The sequence below is a fragment of the Mastomys coucha genome, unplaced genomic scaffold (genome assembly GCF_008632895.1).
Source record: "Mastomys coucha isolate ucsf_1 unplaced genomic scaffold, UCSF_Mcou_1 pScaffold15, whole genome shotgun sequence".
Taxonomy (NCBI): domain Eukaryota; kingdom Metazoa; phylum Chordata; class Mammalia; order Rodentia; family Muridae; genus Mastomys; species Mastomys coucha.
The window spans coordinates 20,885,304-20,903,866 of NW_022196897.1; the positions used below are offsets into that span (position 1 = coordinate 20,885,304).

An 18,563-nucleotide genomic window follows, 5' to 3' on the forward strand; every position below is an offset into this window, starting at 1 on the left:
GATTTGAACTCATGACCTTCCGAAGAGCAGTCGGTGCTCTTCCCCGCTGAGCCACCTCACCAGCCCCAGGCACTTTTCATATGCTATTAATCTCCTGGTCCTAAAGCTCTGGAGATGTGGGGATGGGAAGTGAAGCTTGGGGGAGGGGTAGTGAAACCCAGCAGGTGGGAGTGGCAGGTCTGAAGGTTCCCCTCTTTCTACCTACACCTAATGAGATGTTACAGGATATTTAGTTTATTGTACATAAAAACCCAATTGTTAGCAAAATTATAAAAAAGCTTGGTTTGTCAGATACAGCTGGATGTGTCTCTGAAGAGAAGCAGTTTGGATGTGTCTCTGAAGGCCTCTATAGATAAGAATGCCAAATAATGGAAAGTTCCTGCCTATTTTAAGGCAAGCTGCTTGGGAGAGGTCTTGAGGTCTTTGCTCTACAAGGTGGGGTCAGTGGGATAGCCTTGGGCTATCTACCCCACCTTAAAGGTGAAATATCGGGGCCTCTACTGGCTGGGCTTAGCCACGAAGGAGACATAGCTCAGAGGAACTAGAGACTTCACGTGGCACGTGAACCTTTGAGAATGATCTCTCTCGATGGCTTGCTCTTTCTTTTGGCTAGGAAGAGCTTCCTGTAAAGAGCTCCAGAGAAGAGGCCGAGAGTCTCTCTTTGGGATATCAAGAGCCGCAGAGAGGCAGCAGGCAGGACACACGTAGATCAGTATTCTAGGAAGGAGAGCTAAGGAGCCCTCTTGGGCTTGGAGGAGCTCAAGGGGAAGGTAGACTAGCTCTGTAGAATGACACAGAAAGAGATTTCTAAAGAGTAAACAGTTTAGTTGTAGGCTTATAAATAGACATTTTGCACACAGTTCAGAAAATAAAATCACCTCACCGAGCTAGCAGGTCTTAGCACAGTTTACACCTCCCATGTCTTTATTGGTATAAATATTTGTTAAGTTTAAAAGAATAGATGTTACAAGGAGACAATTTCTGAAGCCTCCCCAGGCCACCAGTTCTGCCCCTCATCTTTGGGAAGCAGCCTTCTTTATGTGACATTCTCCTGAGAACCCAGTGACAGCATGCTGAGACTCCAGTTCCCCAAGTAACTGAGCTAAAATGTTCCCTATACCCCATCCCTCCTTGCACTGGAACCCTCCCCAGTGCGGTGGGATTCTGGGACAAAGAAATCACCTGCTCTACTTCTTCCTGGCACCAGGTTACCAGGACCCTTTCCCCCAGCCCCCAGCCCCAAGCTCCTAGGAGTGTGACCGAGTGGCACCTTGGCCAGCAGCACTAGGCAAACTCTTGCCCTCTAGGAACCTCAGTTTCCAGAGCACAAAAGAGAACACACAAATCTACCTGCCACGTAGGCCACGAGGATGCCAGTGACGACCATCAGCTGCACACAGGAGCCTAGCAGTCCCCGGACGGCTGGGTAGGCAATTTCCGAGATATAGACCTATTGGTGGTTAAAGTGAGACTTTGCTTGGCTCTTTTATTTATTATTTATTTATTATAAGTACACTGTAGCTGTCTTCAGACACACCAGAAGAGGGCGTCAGATCTCATTACGGATGGTTGTAAGCCATCATGTGGTTGCTGGGATTTGAACTCATGACTTTCAGAAGAGCAATCGGTGCTCTTACCCGCTGAGCCATCCCTCCAGCCCCTGCTTGGCTCTTTTAAAGGAAAGGTTTAACTGTACTGCTGTAGGTCGGCAGAGTGCCCCTCCCCATTTCCTGCAGATTTTTAAAGAGGATTGTGGGTAGTGGTTTGCTGTTATGTGTGTGAGCACTGAGAGAGAGGAGTGTAGCGCTTCCCTACACTTGTTCGTTCGTTCATTCATTCATTCATGTATTTGAGATAGAGTTTCATGACACCTAGGCTATCCTCCAGAGCTGAGGATAACCATGAATTCCTGATCTTCATGTATTTACCCCTCAAGTTATGGGATTACAGGCATGAGCCACCAGGCCCATCTCAGTACACATTTAATATGCACAGAAGTGAGTTAGAACCAAAGACTTCTCCCTTGCTGGCTGACTCCCTGTGCTACTGGAAGTGTCCTTGTTCAGTCTAATTCTACCAGGGGTGCCATCACTTCTAATCTCAGGAGTCACAGGTATTATCCATACATACTTCTAGATTATTCCATACTTTATGCCCTAGTTTAAAAAAACAAAAACAAAAAACCAACAACCGTGTAGATGTCCAGCCTCCCTTTCCTCTGGTTCCTTCACACCTCCAACAGATGAAGAGGATAAGCAGGAGGCCACGGAGGTGAGGGAGGGATAGGTGGTCATCCAAGCGTGTGGCCACAGGTTGCTGGTGATCCTCAGTTTACTAGGGTCTAAATCTTTCCAGACACTATTCCTGGACCAGCAGTTTCCTCTGCAGAGGCCACAACCACCTCAGGATAAGGCCTTACTTTACAGGGGAGCAAACTGAGGCTGGGAGAGAAGCCTGTGTCCAGGTAAGTGGTCCAGGTATGTGGGCTGCAAAGTATCCGTATACAAAGTCTACAACGCAAGCAGTGAAGTGAGCCAGCAGCCTATCCCAGGGACAAACCAGAGTCGAACCACCCAGTTAACACGAAAATAGCATTCCAGTTACCACTGCTAAGCATACAGGGACACCACCATTAGTAGAGTAAAAGAGCAGTGAGGAATAGCGTCACTGCTGATCAGCTGCCTCATGCCTGGCAAAGGTCATCTAGGAGGCCCAAACTACTCACCGGTGCCACTAGTGAGGCGACTCCGCAGGCAAGGCCGGTGAGCAGGCGGCCTCCGAGCAGCATCCACACGTCCCAGGCCGCGGTGATGACCGCAAAGCCGGTCACGAAGGGCACGGTGCAGAGCAGGAGGCTCAGCTTGCGCCCTGCACGGTCCAGGAGCCAGCCGCCCAGTACGCCCCCTGCCGCTGCGCCCAGGGTCACGACGGCCTGGGGACCCGGGACGGGCTGAAGAGGAAGCCACCAGAGACCACGGCCCACGATCCCTCCACCCACGCCCCGCGGCCTCAGGGGAAAGAGAATGAGGACCCTCGGGGTGCGGCAGAGAGTGGGGGACCCAGGGTTCCCCAGCGGGCTCACCCCAAACCAGGAGGCTGCACTGTCTCCGAGGCGCAGGGCCGGGGGTGCGGTGCGCCGCAGGCTGGGGATGGCGGGGGAGCTGTAGCCGAGTGCGAAGCCGAAGCTGAGGGGGCCCAGAGCGGCGGCGAAGGTAGCGAGGAAGACCCGACGGCCACGGGGAGCCCTGCGGGTACAAGGCGGGACGTGAGCGGTGTCGCTGGGCGTGAGAGAGTGGCCGCGGGCCCCAGGAGCCCGCACCTGGCTTCCGGTGGCCGCAACAGCGGCTGCGTCTCCTGGGGGTACTCGGGCGACATGTCAGCAGGATCAGACCCGCGAACTGTCGCGGCTCGGGCTCGGGCGGCCTCCGCGACAGGAGTGACCAATGGGACGCTAGAACCTGGCCCCCAATCAGAACCGGCCAATGGAAGCACAGAGCCGGTTGCAAAGCTCAATGGAGCTGAACTACGCCCGGCAACAGAAGTAGAGGTTTGCAGGGAGCTTGAGTCCGGGACCCGGCACGATTGTCCAATTGGAGTGTTGAGTGAATCTGAAGGCCTCGCCTATCAGGTCTGAGCTTGCCAATGAGAATGGAGAAGATTGCTTAGGTGTTTTTGTTTTTGTTTCTGCTAATCATCTATTGAGGGACGGAGGTGACAGTGTGCCTGTGCAAGTCCGAAGTAAGCTTTCCCGAGTTTGTTTTTTCCTCCCACTAAGTGGATCCTCCGGATCGAACGGAGATCGCCAAGCTTGGGGGCAAACACCTTTACAAGCAGTCATCTCGCTGTCCCTGTTTTGGTGGTTTTTGTTTGTTTGTTTGTTTGTTTTTGCTTTTGCTTTTATTTTAAACTTTATTTGTCTGAGTGTTATTTACGTGGTGCAAGTGTGTGTGTGTGTGTGTGTGTGTGTGCGCGCGCGCGCGCTGGGGCTTGTGGAATTCAGAAAGCGTCATCAGATCCTACAGAACTGGAGTAAGAGATTGTTGTGAACCATCATGTGTGTGAATGTTTGAGACCTGGACCTGAGCCCTCTGCAGGAACAAGTGTTCCTAAGCATTGAGCCATCTTTTATATTTTTACTTTTATTTTATTTTTAATTTTTGTATGGAGTTGGTCTCTAAATCTAGCCTCCACTAATGAGGTTAGTAGTGGGTCAGCGATCAAGCAGATTGGCTTGGGCAAGACTTCCCACCCTTACTATCCACAGTTCCCTGGAATAGGTTCCAACCTTGACTTCTACTTCAGAGAGCCTCCGGTGAAAAGGCTCCAAGAAAACTGTCTTGGGCCACCTGTTCCTATCCTTGGATTTTCTGACATTGACCCGGTGCTTCTGGTGGCAGCTCACCTCTGTCATGAGTGCTACCACATCTAGGATCCTGAGATGGTGAAGACCGTCAGGCAAGGTCCCCCATGCCAGAAGTGGGACAGAATGGAACGTAGTGATTTCCTTGTCCCCTGGTTGCCCCATGATAATACCAAGCCTAGGGATTATCTTGATTCCTCTTTATCTTTCTTCCACCCCGAGTCTCCCTGTGGTTGTGTGCCTCCACTGCTTTGCTTAATTGTTACCTAACACTTGTGGCAGCTTCAGTGGTACAGATGTAATTCTAGAAAGAATGAGTGAGAGGCACCCTCTCTGTGCCTGGGTGTCTTCATCTCTAGAGAGCTGTGAGCAGGCTAAGCATTCAAATGCCCATCAGTACAGTGATCTTAGATTACTGCAGTCACCCAATTGTTGCGACCAGTATTTTGAAATTTTGATCACAAGACTATCCTTAAAGGCAGGCAATCTCCTGTTTGTGCTTCTGCAAAGTCTCCTGCTTGGGTGATAGACTCTTATCACTGCTTTGTAATCACCTGCTCTTTTCTTTTTTTCCCAATGGTCATCAGCTCCTTTGGACAGCAGCTTTCTGGTGTCTGCAGAGTAAAGGCCATGGATGAATTGCATCTAGACCAGGTACTTTGTACCTGAGCAACTGGCTCAGCAGAGTGACTTATGTAGAAGGGACACTCCAGTAAGCATAGCTAGCACCAGACTTCTGAGTCATGGACACCTATGAACCACTGGCTAGTGCTCTCCCTTCCCAAACTGGACCAGATATTGTCTCTAGAAAAGCTCACCTCTCCCCCCACCCCCCTCCGCTTCTATGAGCAAAGCAATACTAGCTTGGTGAGTCAGTCCCTCTCTTACTTCCTCTGTAGCTCTCATACCCTTGTCTCTTATTTGGTCATAGGTGGCTTCATTACTGTTCTTCTGGAAGAATAAATACAGGCTTGAATTTTTTTCTGTTTCCTTAATATATAACAACAAAAATGACAGGAAAGATATAGACACAAGCTCATTAATTTGTATAACAGAAAAATCAGGAACCAGGCATGTGGCACAAGCCTGCCTCCCATTTAGCACTTGGAAGGTCCAGTGGGAGAATCATGAGTTCAAGGCCAGCCCTGGCTCCATGAAACTGAACTTCTCCTCCCTAATCCTAAAACAAAATAAACACCAGCCAACCCCAGCTGTCAGGAAGCACTTAGACTCTGAGAGACATACTGGGCAGAATTTTCTGTGACTAAGAGAACACAAGGTTAGCTGAGCAGTGGTGGCGCATGCCTTTAATCCCAGCACTTGGGAGGCAGAGGCAGGTGGATTTCTGAGTTTGAGGCCAGCCTGGTCTACAGAGTGAGTTCCAGGACAGCCAGGGCTACTCAGAGAAACCCTGTCTCGAAAAACCAAAAAAAAAAAAAAAAAAAAAAAAAAAAAAAAAAAAAAAAAAAAAAAAAAAAAAAAAAAAAAAAAAAAAAAAAAAAGAGAGAGAGAGAGAGAGAGAGAGAGAGAGAGAGAGAGAGAGAGAACACAAGGTTCAAATCATCGACTCTTTTGGAGTCTGTTTTCTTACCTTAAAAGCAGATGGTATGCTCTGGAAGATGGCTCGGTTGGTGCAATGCTTGCTGTGCAAGCATGGGAACCTGGGTTTGACCCTCTAGCATTCTTCAAAAGCAGGTGTGGCAGGGCATGTCTGGAATGTCATCCCTGAGGCGCACTGGTCATTCAGCCTAGTTTAACTGGTAAGCCCCACCAGCCCCTAGTGAAAAACCCTGTTTCAAAAACCTGAGTGCATGGTTCTTGAGGGCCTCTATCCTCCATATGTATCCCAAACCTCCAGCTTGACAAAGGCCAGAATAGACCTAATAAATCTGCTGGTATGGTTGTGACACAGCTAGAAGTTGCCTCTAAAGCTAAAGAGAGTCCAGGCATGATACTTCAGTCCCATGTATCACGCGCAGTTGGACAGAGGGGGAAGGGAAGGGAGTCCTTCTCTATGGCCTTCAGGGAGGAAGGAGCTAAAGCTCTCACCCCTGACACATACCATGACATCAGAACTCCTCGGAGCTGCTTCCTTGTGGACCGACGATGGGGCCATGTGGACATGAAGAGGAATCAACTGCTAAACTGAAGGTGACCTGTGACCCCTGGGCCAGGGATGCTGTTTCTTATTTATGTCTGTCTCAGTCCACATTATTTACTGCTGACTTTTCAAGAGGGTGCTGGGGTAGGTAGGAATTTTAAAAATCAGACTTTGCAGAGGGCCAGGGTTGGGTTCCCAGTGCCAGTTTGGGCAGCTCCCAAATGCCGGTGACTCCATCCCCATGGGCTTTGATGTCCTCTTTTGGCCTCTGTGGGCAACTACATTCACGTGCACATACACACAGGGACACACTGCACACACATAATTTAAAAAATATTTTTTTATAAAAGATGTTATTATGTATACAGCATCCTGCCTGCATGCCTGCAGGCCAGAAAAGGGCACCAGAGCTTGCTCAGCATAGATGTTATGAGTCACTATGTGGTTTCTGGGAATTGAACTCAGGACTTCTGAAAGAGCAGAGAGTACTCTTAACCTCTGAGCCATCTCTCCAGCCCATTAAAAAAGTCTTTTATAAAAATTTAACACTTTTAAAATGAACTTTTGTAAGTGTACATGCATGTATGTATGTGCACCATGTGTGTGCCTCCTGCCCTTGGAGGTCATAAGAGGTCACAAGAGGTCACTGAATTCTCTGGAATTGTAGTTACAAATGGTTGTGTGACATCATGTGGGTGATGGGAATTAAACCAGGGTCTTTGTGGTGTGTATATGCTTGGCCCAGGGAGTGGCACTATTAGAAGGTATGACCTTGTTGGAGGAAGTGTGCACTGTGGGGGTGGGTTTTAAGACCTCCTCCTAGCTGTCTGGAAGCCAGTCTTCTGTTTGTCTTCAGAACAAGATGTAGAACTCTCAGCTTCTTCAGCACCATGCCTCCCTGGATGCTGCCATGCTCCCACCTTGATGATAATGGACTGAACCTCTGAATCTGTAAGCTAGCCCCAATTAAATGCTGTCCTTCACAGAATTGCCTTGGTCATGGTGTCTTTTCACAGCAATGGAAACCATAACTAAGAGTCCTCTTCAGTGCTCTTAACTGCTGAGGCATTTCTCCAGCCCTCACCTCTTTATCTCAACATTCCCATGTATCTATAAGAGAAAGGACAGTTGCTGGATTCACATGACAGAACACGGCTGAGGCTGGGGATTCAGCTCAGCAACAGCATGTTTGCCTGGTGCTGCAAGGCCTTGTGGTCAGTACCCAACACTGCAAACCAAAACAAACACGGCGGACCTGCCCAAGCGAGGGGATCTGGAGACTCAACGGCAAGGATGCAGGACTTGCCGGCAACGCGGCCTCCCAGTTGTAAGATGAATTATCCCAAGACTCTGACAGCTGCCTTTGCCCTGATGTCTGAAAGCAGGGGAAACAGGAGGCTTCGTTTATCTTTCCCAGAGGAGAGGCAGGAGCGCAGGGGGACCCACCCCAGAGAACAGGCAGTAACAGGGCCAGGAAAGAAAACTTATTTATATTATAGTAAAATTAAAAAGCAGTATTTTTTTCATAAAAGAAACAGTATATAAGACAAAATTCACGAAAAAAATAATTTCCATCTAAACCTATAAAATATGACAAGGGTTGCAGGGAATAAGAATGAACGTTTTTGATTTATTCAAAGTTTTGATCTAAAACCTTAATGAAATCTACCACCTTTATTACAAGGGGACCGACGGTTCTCAAATGGAAAGAAATAGGGTGGAGGAAGATGGCACTGGACACTGGAGTGACCCACTGGCTGAGGGCACAGGAGGTTTGGTCCGTAGATCGCTGCCTGGCCGAAGGCGCGCCGTGTCGAGACTGGACATTGGAGCTGCTTAAACAGTATAAATCTGCATAAGAAAACTAAGGATGGCCAATGGGACAGACTCTATTTTAAATCAATGATGTCTTCCTCTGAGGAGGCTATGAGCTGGAAGGGGCTGCTGCCTGAGCCCGGGCTGCCCTCTTTGTCCACCACAGGGTCCTGCTCAGAGCTTGCTGAGTGGTTATGGCCCTCAGGATTGGCTTCTGATGCTGGACTTTCCAAAATTCCTGATGGGATCCTGGAAGAGAGAAGCTGCTGTCACAGGGTGGGAGGACCAAGGTGAAGAAGGGCAGGGCTTCACTTCTCAGGGAGTCTGTGATTCCACAATGCCCCAGAGCCCTGGAAGCTGCCCTCCCCCTCCCCTGTCCACGTGACTTCCTAAGGCATCCCTAGCACTCTGTGAAGCTGGTCCCTGTGTCCCTGGCCATGCAGTCCAAGTCAGCCCTGTGCTGCCTCCTTTGTTCTTGACCCCTAGCAAAATGGACCTTCTGCCTGTCATTATTTATTATTATTGTCTTTTGTGTTGTTTATGTGTTTATTTGTTATTTTTATTTTATGCAAATGGATGCTTTGTCTGCATGGATATCTTTACACCATGTACATCTCTGTGCCCTCAGAGGCTAAAAGAGGGTATCAGAGTCTCTAGAACTGGAATTACAGATAATTATGAGCTACCATGTGGGTTCTGGGAATTGAACCTGCATCCTCTAATAAAGCTGCTCTTCTGAAGGTCCTAATTCAAATTCCAGCAACCATATGGTGGCTCACAACCACCCATAATGAGATCTGACGCCCTCTTCTGTTGTGTCTGAAGACAGCTACAGTGTACTTTTTTTTTTTTTTGGTTTTTCAAGACAGAGTTTCTCTGTGTAGCCCTGGCTGTCCTGGAACTCACTCTGTAGACCAGGCTAGCCTCGAACTCAGAAATCCGCCTGCCTCTGCCTCCCAAGTGCTGGGATTAAAGGCATGCACCACCACCGCCTGGCTACAGTGTACTTATTTATAATAATAAATCTTTGGGCCGGAGTGAGTGGGGCTGACCAGAGCGAGCAGAGGTCCTAAATTCAATTCCCAACAACACATGAAGACTCATAATCATCTGTACAGCTACAATGTACTCACATATATAAAATAAATAAATAAATCTTAAAAAAAACCTCTTTATTTGCTAGGCAGTAATGCTGTACGCCTTTAATGTCAACATTCAGGAGGCAGAGAGGCAGAGGCTGTTGGATCTCTGAGTTCTGAGTTTGAGGGCAGCCTGGTCTACACAATGAGTTCCAGGACAGCTAAGGTACACAGAGAAACTCTGTTTTGAAGAAGAAAAAAAAAGATTCTTTATTTTAATTTTCGATATTTTGAGACAGGGTTTCATGTTGTCACTCTGGCTGGCCCAGAACTCATTATGTAGACCAGATTGGCCTTGAACGCAAAGATATTTATCTGCCTTTGTGGCAGAATGCTGGAATTTAAAGCATGTGCTACCATGCCCAGCCTTGCTTTACTATATATATATATATATATATATATATATATATATATATATTATTTATGTTACATATATACATACGTATATGTATATATACACATATACACATATATATGTATTAAAAAACCCTCTCATATATATATATATATATATATGTATATGTATATGTATATACATGTATGTGAGGTTTTTTTTTTTTTTCAAGATGGGGTTTCTCTGTATAGCCCTGGCTGTCCTGGAACTCACTCTGTAGACCAGGCTGGTCTCAAACTCAGAAATCCGCCTGCCTCTCCCTCCCAAGTGCTGGGATTAAAGGCGTGTGCCACCACCACCCAGCTGAGAGTTTATTTTTCATACCTAATTGCGTATCTGCATATATGTACCATTTGAGTGCCTGCTGCCAGAAGGCAGCATTGGATGCACTGAAGCTGGAGTTCCAGGTGGTTGTGAAGAGCCACATGGGTGCTGGAAACTTTGGTCCTCTGTAAGAGCAGCCAGTGCTCTCAGCCACAGTCACCAATAGCCTCCTTACTGCCTTTTAGGCTTTATGGCACACCTGTGGCTGGCTGAGACAATGTCTTTATGGTTAGAGCTGTTTCTCTGCATGAGGCTGAAGCAGGAGTGAGGCTTGACATTCTGTAAGTGGGGTCTCGGAGACCCTCTGCCCAGGTAGCACACATCTCACTACATCATCTGCCACCCTGCCATGAGTGATGGCTTGCTGCTTAATGCCTCTGGACCCTCTGCAGGGGGACAGTGCTTGGTCCTCTCCATCTCCTCCAGCTCAGTGCTGAGGAAAGCATACTGCTTGGACAGTGTTCCACTCTGCTCCAGAAGGAGCACAGGTGCTCCGAGGCAACAAGCGTCTATTCATGTGTCCTGCACTGTTTTCAGAAGGGTTCTCCCGGTTCACAGGGCCACCAGTTCTGGAAAGAGCCTGGCCCTATCTTACTAAGTGTGATGGCTTGTATATGTTCAGCCCTGAGAATGGCACTATTAGAAGGTGTGGCCTTGTTGGAGTAGGTGTGTCACTGTGGATATGGGCTTTAAGATCCTCATCCTAGCTGCCTGGAAGCCAGTATTCTGCTTGCAGCCTTCAGATGAAGATGTAGAACACTCAGCTCCTCCTGCACCATGCCTGCCTGGATGCTGCCGTGCTCCCACCTTGATGATAATGGACTGAACCTCTGAACCTGTAAGCCAGCCCCAATTAAATGTTGTTCTTATAAGAGTTGCCTTGGTCATGGTGTCTATTCACAGCAGTAAAACTCTAAGACACTGGGCAATCTCATTTTTGTGTATCTTCATCAAACTAGTGGGCCAAACAAAAACCGTCCCTTAGGAGTCACCAGCGGGAGGGGGACAAGGAGAGTAACATGCGTGTGCATGTGCATGTGCATCTGTGTGACTATGGTCAGAACACATTATTTACATGTTAAATATTTCTCTCTAGGGCTGGGTGTGGTAGTGTATGTCTTTAATTCCAGCATTAGAGAAATAGGCAGGCAGATCTCTGTGAGTCTGAGGTTAGCCAGGGCCAAATAGTGAGACCTTGTTGAGACAGTGTTAAGACTTGTGTTGAAAAAGGTTCTGCATTTGTGTTGACAGGAAAGGAGAAGAGGCTCTGGACCCCTTCCAGAGTGATATAGATCAGAGATGACAGGGGGAGACCCCTGAAGAAGTAGAAAAATTCAGGAGAAACAAACAAGACAGGTAAAGATTCTTTGTGTCATCCTTCACATGGCATGAATGAAGACATTTTATAATTGGTTATTAATAAAAGTAACTCATAAAAAAGATAGCTGTCTTCCACATGCTCAAATAAGGAACAGAACTTCATCCTTAACTAATCTGTGCACCCTGCACAATCCATACGGATATATATCTTAATGGTATTAATATACTGCTTGTAAGATTTATATATTGCAGAATGTACAGCTTTGGCAAGATTCATCCTCAGAGATGCTGAACTGACCTGCTTAGACACCCCCCTGTGCCATGGGTTCCAGGTCATCTTTCCTCCTTCAACCTTTCAGATGGATCCAGTCAGAACTTCAGTCAAGCCCTGAACCTTCTAAGCATACAAAGACTGGATAAGAGATGCTATAGCTAGCTTTCTTAAAGTCTAACCAAATTTTCTGATTTTTCTAACCCTGCCCTTTAAAGAAGTTTTCCTTACCCCTGTTCAGCCAGAAGAAGCTATGGAGAGTCATCAGCCCAATTCCCTGGGTTTGGTGGTCTGGTAATGGTTATTTTACAAATTATTAAAAAAATTGTCATTTTAAGGGATAATTTGGGATTGGTCATAATTTTGAACAGAGAGGAAATAGATGGAATAGATTGTGTAGCCATCTTAATTGGTAGAAATCTTTATAACTGATACAAAATTAAAGTTATAATTTCTTACATTGGTACAAAATTTGTTTTGATACAGATTTAAGGTTTTCATTGCTATGAATTTCTTATATTAATACAAAATTTGAGATTAATATTGTTACTCTTAGATAGACATTGTGTCTATATAATTCATTTAAGAATACATAGCTTAGACTCAGTCCTTCTATAACTGCTATTACAAACTGGTTTTAGATGATTAAGCAATACGAGTTAAGGGCCAGATAGCAAACTCATGGTTGTTTTAGATTCTGATTTAATTATAAAAGGGTGTTTTTGATATATTTCAATTAGAAGTGACTGAGAGTAGTCAAGGTTTAACAGTTCAGATTACCTTATATATTATATAATCTTCAAAAATCTCAGAAATCCACATAATGTGACATTTAATGTTATATAATCACTTGACAATGAGACATATCTACTCCTGACAGCCTCCTCTTAGTTCAAAAAAGGATTGAACATCTTCACCTCCAAGCAAGGTGGCTTACCATGACAAGGTAGACACTGAGTGGGAATTGCCTATTTTATCTGCAGACTAAATACTGTCCAGAAAAAGGACAAAATATTTGACTGCTGGCTCTGCCAAGACAGGGTAAGCAGTCCTTAATAATTCTGTTTTGCTGGAGTCTGTCAGATGGTCCTGGGCCAGAAGGCTGGAGACTGATGCTCCGAGGCTTTGAGGAATGAGGGGCTGTCCAGGCAGTCGGCTGTCTCCACGGTCGTTTGAGAAGCTATGCTTGTGCTTCCTATTACCCAGGTCGTGTTTAAGTCATTCTCAGATTTCTGATGGGGTTGAAGACTAGTTTTAGTCTCATAATCACACTCAAATTGTTTAACATTGGGAGAGAGGTTATAGAGTGGAAGACATATTTTCAGATGGCATTACCAGCTAAAGCCTAAACATAATCCAGGGATAGAATCATAATTCTTTCAGTTAGGAGTGATAGTAGAGTACTTTATCTAACTGACAAATATGATGGACTGGATGTCATTTTTATATCATACTATATAATTTACATGATTGTTATGGTTTTGTTCAATTTATGTCTGAGAGAAGTTTTTTTTTAAATATATTTTTTATTGGACAGAAAAGTGGAGGTGTAGGGGGCAGTTTTTATGCTAAAGTCCTGTTCTCTAATTGGTTCTTGATCTGTCAGAAAGCCTTGGGCCAGTTGCTGGGTGGAAGGTACAGGTGGGACTTCCTGGCCCCTGCGGATGGAGAGGGAGATGTAAGGAAGGAGGACAGAGTTCTTGATGCTTTGGAGAGAGGAGAACCAGGCAATCATTTGAGGTCTTGGGAGGAGCTGGGGCCTGTGGCTACTACTACAGGCAGGTGGTCTGGGATGACTGGCAGGGGCTAGGTGGTTCTAGCCACTGAAGTTTAGGACAGGTGAGAGGTACGGAGCTAAGAATAAAGATAAAGGCTCATTTTCCAGGTGGAAGATAGCAGCGCCCAGCAATTGTGCCAAGAAGGCAAGTAGAAAAGGAACAAACTGTATGTGCATTTTTGTCCTAGGATTCAAGGGAAGCTGGGTAGGGGCTGGTATCTGGATCACCTCCCGAAGTAAAGGCAGGTAGACCTTAAAAACTACAAGCTACAACCCTGTCTAAAAAAATCTCTTTCTGTATTATTTCTTATACACATGTGTGTATGTGTGTGTGCATGTGTACAGTTCTGTGAGTGTCAGGCAAAGCTCTAGCTGAGCTGCCTCTAGCCTCTCAATATATTTTAGTGGACATTTGCTTGATTGCTGGTAACAGTGTTCTCTTGTCTCAGCCCTATGGCGTCAGCTGTCCTCTCTGGGACCTTCATGGTGGGGTAGGTATTGATCCTGTAGGGTGCTGGGCTAGTAGACTCCTAGTGTTAGCATTCCTTCTAGGCTCCACCCCACAGTTACTTGGCAGCAGTCAGATATGCCTGATTCATTATAAAAGGGGATGCTTGCCCCCTCCTCACTCTCTGATCTTCTTACTCTCTTACTCTCTGCCCCTTCTCCCTCTTTCCCCACCCCCTCTCTCTTCACACATTCCTGGCCTCCAAGAGATCATCTCCTGGTTTGGTGTCCCAGCATCTCTCCAATCAGACAATGGTCCTGAATTTACTTCCCAAGTCTCTTAAATCCTATCTAAGGCCCTAGACATCCCCTGGCATTTTCACATTCCTTACCACCCTCAATCTTCTGGTAAGGTAGAAAGAACTAATTGCACTTTAAAAACCACTCTTGTTAAGCTGTCACAGGAACTTCACCATGATCGGGTAAAACTCCTGCTCTTTTCAGGTTACGAGCTCTCCCAAAGTGACCTCTCTTCATCTCTCCCTTTGAACTCATGTATGGACGTCTAGTCCTAACTCCTGGTCTTTCACCTAAATGCTCTCCCCTCCCAGACCATCTACTTACTCCATTACTTTGCCACCTCCGTTCTCTCCTGTGGAACTTTACTGACCACCATCTACCTTGGCCATACACTGTCTCCTGTCCACTACCTATCAACATTGGAGACCAAGTCCTTCTATCCTCTCCAGGTCGTCGGCCCTCATCTCTCTCTCTCAAATGGCAGGGCCCTTTTAAAGTAATTCTTGTGACTCCTACAGCTGCTAAACTCGAGGGACTCTCTCATTGGGTCCATCTGTCTCACCTCAAACCTTTTATTCCTCCACCTAAAAAATGACTCTTCTTCATACACATCAATCTTAACAGGACTGTGCTCTGTTAAGCTCCAGAGGACAATGAGACCACCTACCTTGTCCCCAATCCCAGAAAATGAGACTCCACTCTGGTAGCCGAGCTCGACCTCACTAGATTAGACAAGAGTTTCTCATCCTCCTCCTGCTGTTCATTTCTATCCAGGGTAGCCCTTATATCTGGAGATTCAAGGTTCAAGAAACCCCCACAGATAATAGTCTTTCCAAATAGGGTCAGGAAACTGCTCCATAGCCAGATGCCAGGAACCAATCCAAACTGCTATCATCCCGGTATCTGTAATCCCATCTAAATATTATGATCTCTATACTTGCTTTCTCTTTGACCAGACAAAAGATTATTGTAGAAAATGGCCAGACAAATATGGGGGCTGCCCATATTGGTCCTGTCAAATACATATGCTAGGATCATGGATCAATCATTTCTTCTATCAACATCACAAGACATTCTTTTTCTACATACAAGACCTGAGGGATTCAGACAGGAGTTGTAAGCTCTATCATAAAAATCAGTCCAAGGCCCCAGTAAGTACCATCCATATTCAGAAAAAATATGTCTCAATTGCCCAACCCCTGGATATTGAAAAAGCAGGGGGAGATAATCAAACACTCCTCTGAGGTCCTCATCTCTTTGACATCACCCCTCATAAATGACACTAACTTGTCATTTATCCTTTTACTTTAGACCTTGACCTCGGCATACCAACTCCTTAATGTCACCAGACCTGGACACTTTAAGGAGTGCTGGTTATGTGTACCCCCTGGAACTAACTCGCAATTGTCACTTACAGCATCTCCAGTGATACTGCCAAATAACGTTACCTCACCCTTTGTCAGTTGCCCTGGCTCCAGTGTCGCCATGTCTCCATACCTTACCTCTGTCCCTCTCTTTGGCATGGCAACCTGCTTTAAGGCCTCTGGGACTCATTCAGTGGGAATGCTGAGCTCCCTAGACTGCAATAGAACCCTTGATATAGCATCTCTGCCACAATGCCCTACAGTCCAAAACACGTCAGTTCTTTGTGGCACTCAGGCATATCATCGCCTACCTGCTAGCTGGTCAGGAGTTTGCACATTAGTACTTCTTTTCCCTGAACTGGGAGTAATCCAGGGAAACGAGCTCCTGCCAATCCCAGTTGTAGATATGATAGCTGCCCAACATAAGAGGGCAGTTCAAGTTGTGCCACTCTTGGTTGCTACAGGAATAGCCATAGGTGTTGGTACTGGAGTTGCAGGGATAACGACTTCCATGACCCAATATAATACATTCACTTCTCAGTTTCAAAGCGATTTTCAAAAAATGTCTGAAACTGTGCTTACTATCCAAAAACAGATCAATTCTTTGGCAGCTGTGGTGCTTCAGAACAGAGGGGGACTAGATGTCCTGACAGCTAAAGAAGGTGGTCTTTGCCTGTTCCTCCAAGAAGAATGCTGTTTCTACGTCAACCAATCTGGGATACTCCTGTTACAGGATTACTAGCCGCTGCCCACAAATGAGCCACTGTCCACAGAAGAACCTGATGCGAACGTTTACCAAGTGGATCCCGATGGTGAAAGCCAGCTACCCCCCATTGACAACGCCCCTAGACAGCAGGAAGTAGCTCAAGAGACACGAGGCTCTTGTTCCCTTTTCACCATCGGCTTCCCCTTCTCTTTTTCTTTCCTTCTCTTTATAATATCAAAAAGGGAGGTATGTTAGCATCCAATGCCTGTGGCAACTCATGGGCGGGTCTCAGAGACCTGTTGCCAGAGCAACAGCCGCCATATTCCCAGAATCTATTGGGCTCACCTCCCACCTTTACCTGCGGCCACTATGTCAGAACCCATATATATATATTCACACATGGGGAACATTCCTCCATCTTTCTCTCTCTCCCTCTCTCCCTCTCAATTAAACCTCTTACACATGGAACTGTTTGGGCCTAGTGTGTGGTATGTCTTGATGAGACCCGCCATTCTAACATATCAGGTCTCTCCTCTCCCACCACCCCCTGCCCTTCCTCTGCCTTTCTCTGTCTCTACTCCATCTTCAACTCCCCTCCCCATTCCCTAAATAAACTCAATTCCATACAATATCTGTTGTATAACTGGTACCTCAGGGGGAAGGGATGTTTCAGCATGGGCCCTCAGAGGCACCTCTCCCACCTCACCATACCTGGAGCTATCAAACATATCCTGGCTCTTTCTTTTTTATAAACACAACACCTGGCCACCATCCAGCAGAGCAGGGCCTTCTTACCTGTCACTGCTAGCTGACCTCACAGTCTCTGGCTTGGGGCCTCCTTGGTTTTCTTCCAACCGCTTCCGCGTTTTTGATTTGGCCCTTGGTGCTCCCTCTGACCTGGGTCCACCATCATCAGAGAGGCCTGCATTATAGAAGAAAATCACAAGCCAGTGGACCATTACACAAGGGCAGAAAGTTATTTGCAAATTTCACACGGGCATATGATATGTTTTGATCAAATCTACCCCACTTCCCTTCAGTTTTCCTACCCACTTTATTTTATTTTTGGTTTTTCGAGACAGGGTTTCTCTGTGTAGCTCTGGCTGTCCTGAACTTGCTTTGTAGACCAGGTTGGCCTTAAACTCAGAGATCTGCCTGCCTCTGCCTCCCAAGTGCTGGGATTAAAGGCGTGCACTGTCTTTTATTCTCATTGGTACAATGAGAGTCTACTGGAGACAGTAGCAAAGATGACAGAGATTGTTTTTTGAATAGTTTTCTTGTTGGTGAAGTTTTTTTTTCTCTGATCAAAAAGTATAAATACACTGCTATATACAGTCCTGGAGAAGCCTAATACACGCAGCGAAGTCCTGTAGTATTCTTACTAACTGCCTGCTTCCCCTAACATGGCCTGCTCAGCTTTCTGTCCTAGTAAAAGAGATTGCCAGCATCACTGGTGGGAAAGGGTGTAGTATTCTCTGGTGTAATTATGATTGACAGATGTATAAATCTCTTCTGAGAGGGAGTTTCTTTACATTATTTTATCATATTATTTGTGTGTGGATGAGAGGACAGCTTGAGCTGGCTCTCCTTCAACCATGTATGTCCTGGGGCTCCAACTCAGGCTGGCAAGCTTGAAAGGAGTACTTGAACCCTTGGGCCTCCTCACTGGCCCCATGGTTCCCACCCCTCCTTTTTTTTAAAGATGTCATTTTCTTTCTTTTTTTAAAAAAACTATTTATTTATTTATTATGTACACAGTGTTCTGTCTGCATGTATGCCTGCAAGCCAGAAGAGGGCACCAAATCTCATTACAGATGGTTGTGAGCCACCATGTGGTTGCTGGGAATTGAACTCAGGACCTCTGGAAGAACAGTCAGTGCTCTTAACCTCTGAGCCATCTCTCCAGCTCTGCATTGTTCCCTTTTAGCCTCTGGGGTTTAAGATGATAGACAGCCAAAGGAGCAAGTTGTGGGAACAAAGCCTGGCAGCTGTGATTACCTAGCAGTTCCCTGCGGGTCCTGCTCGCTATCTCTTTAATTTCCATGCGGGAGAGGGACAAGGAATGCGTGACAGGAATGGCAGCGACTCCAAGGCCGATGGAGGTGGGCGGGGTGATGACCTTGGAGACTAAGGGTGATTTCAGAGGTCGCTCGATGCTTCTGCCCACAAGGTTTCTAAGTGGAATCTTGTACAGATTTTTAGACTGAATTTCACCTGAAACACAATTTGGAAAAGACCAGAACTT

At 46.3% G+C, this 18,563-nt stretch overlaps 2 protein-coding genes across 11 annotated transcripts in view; both read right to left on the minus strand.

Moving 5' to 3' along the window:
* The window catches only part of Slc2a8 (solute carrier family 2 member 8), a 9,601-nt gene extending 6,101 nt beyond the window's left edge, over nt 1-3,500 (minus strand). The window contains exons 1-4 of one of the 3 annotated variants that reach the window (XR_004118525.1): nt 3,320-3,499; nt 3,083-3,245; nt 2,726-2,932; nt 1,351-1,450 (exon numbers count right to left, since the gene is read on the minus strand). Coding sequence is in view for 2 of the 3 variants with exons in the window: in XM_031369885.1 (XP_031225745.1) it covers nt 1,351-1,450; nt 2,726-2,932; nt 3,083-3,245; nt 3,320-3,375 (526 nt within the window). In the remaining variant the exon portion in view is untranslated. Of the gene's footprint in view, nt 1-1,350; nt 1,451-2,725; nt 2,933-3,082; nt 3,246-3,319 lie in introns of all 3 variants that reach the window. The other 2 variants (XM_031369885.1, XM_031369884.1) reach the window with 2 other exon arrangements.
* Nucleotides 3,501-7,932: 4,432 nt separating this feature from the next.
* Nucleotides 7,933-18,563, minus strand: part of Garnl3 (GTPase activating Rap/RanGAP domain like 3) — a 153,515-nt gene continuing 142,884 nt past the window's right edge. For all 8 annotated transcript variants that reach the window (XM_031369887.1, XM_031369893.1, XM_031369890.1 and 5 more), the window contains 3 exons: nt 18,317-18,532; nt 17,114-17,240; nt 7,933-8,525 (listed from right to left, as the gene is read on the minus strand). In XM_031369887.1, the coding sequence (XP_031225747.1) occupies nt 8,351-8,525; nt 17,114-17,240; nt 18,317-18,532 (518 nt within the window). In that variant the 3' untranslated portion in view covers nt 7,933-8,350. The remainder of the gene's footprint in view (nt 8,526-17,113; nt 17,241-18,316; nt 18,533-18,563) is intronic.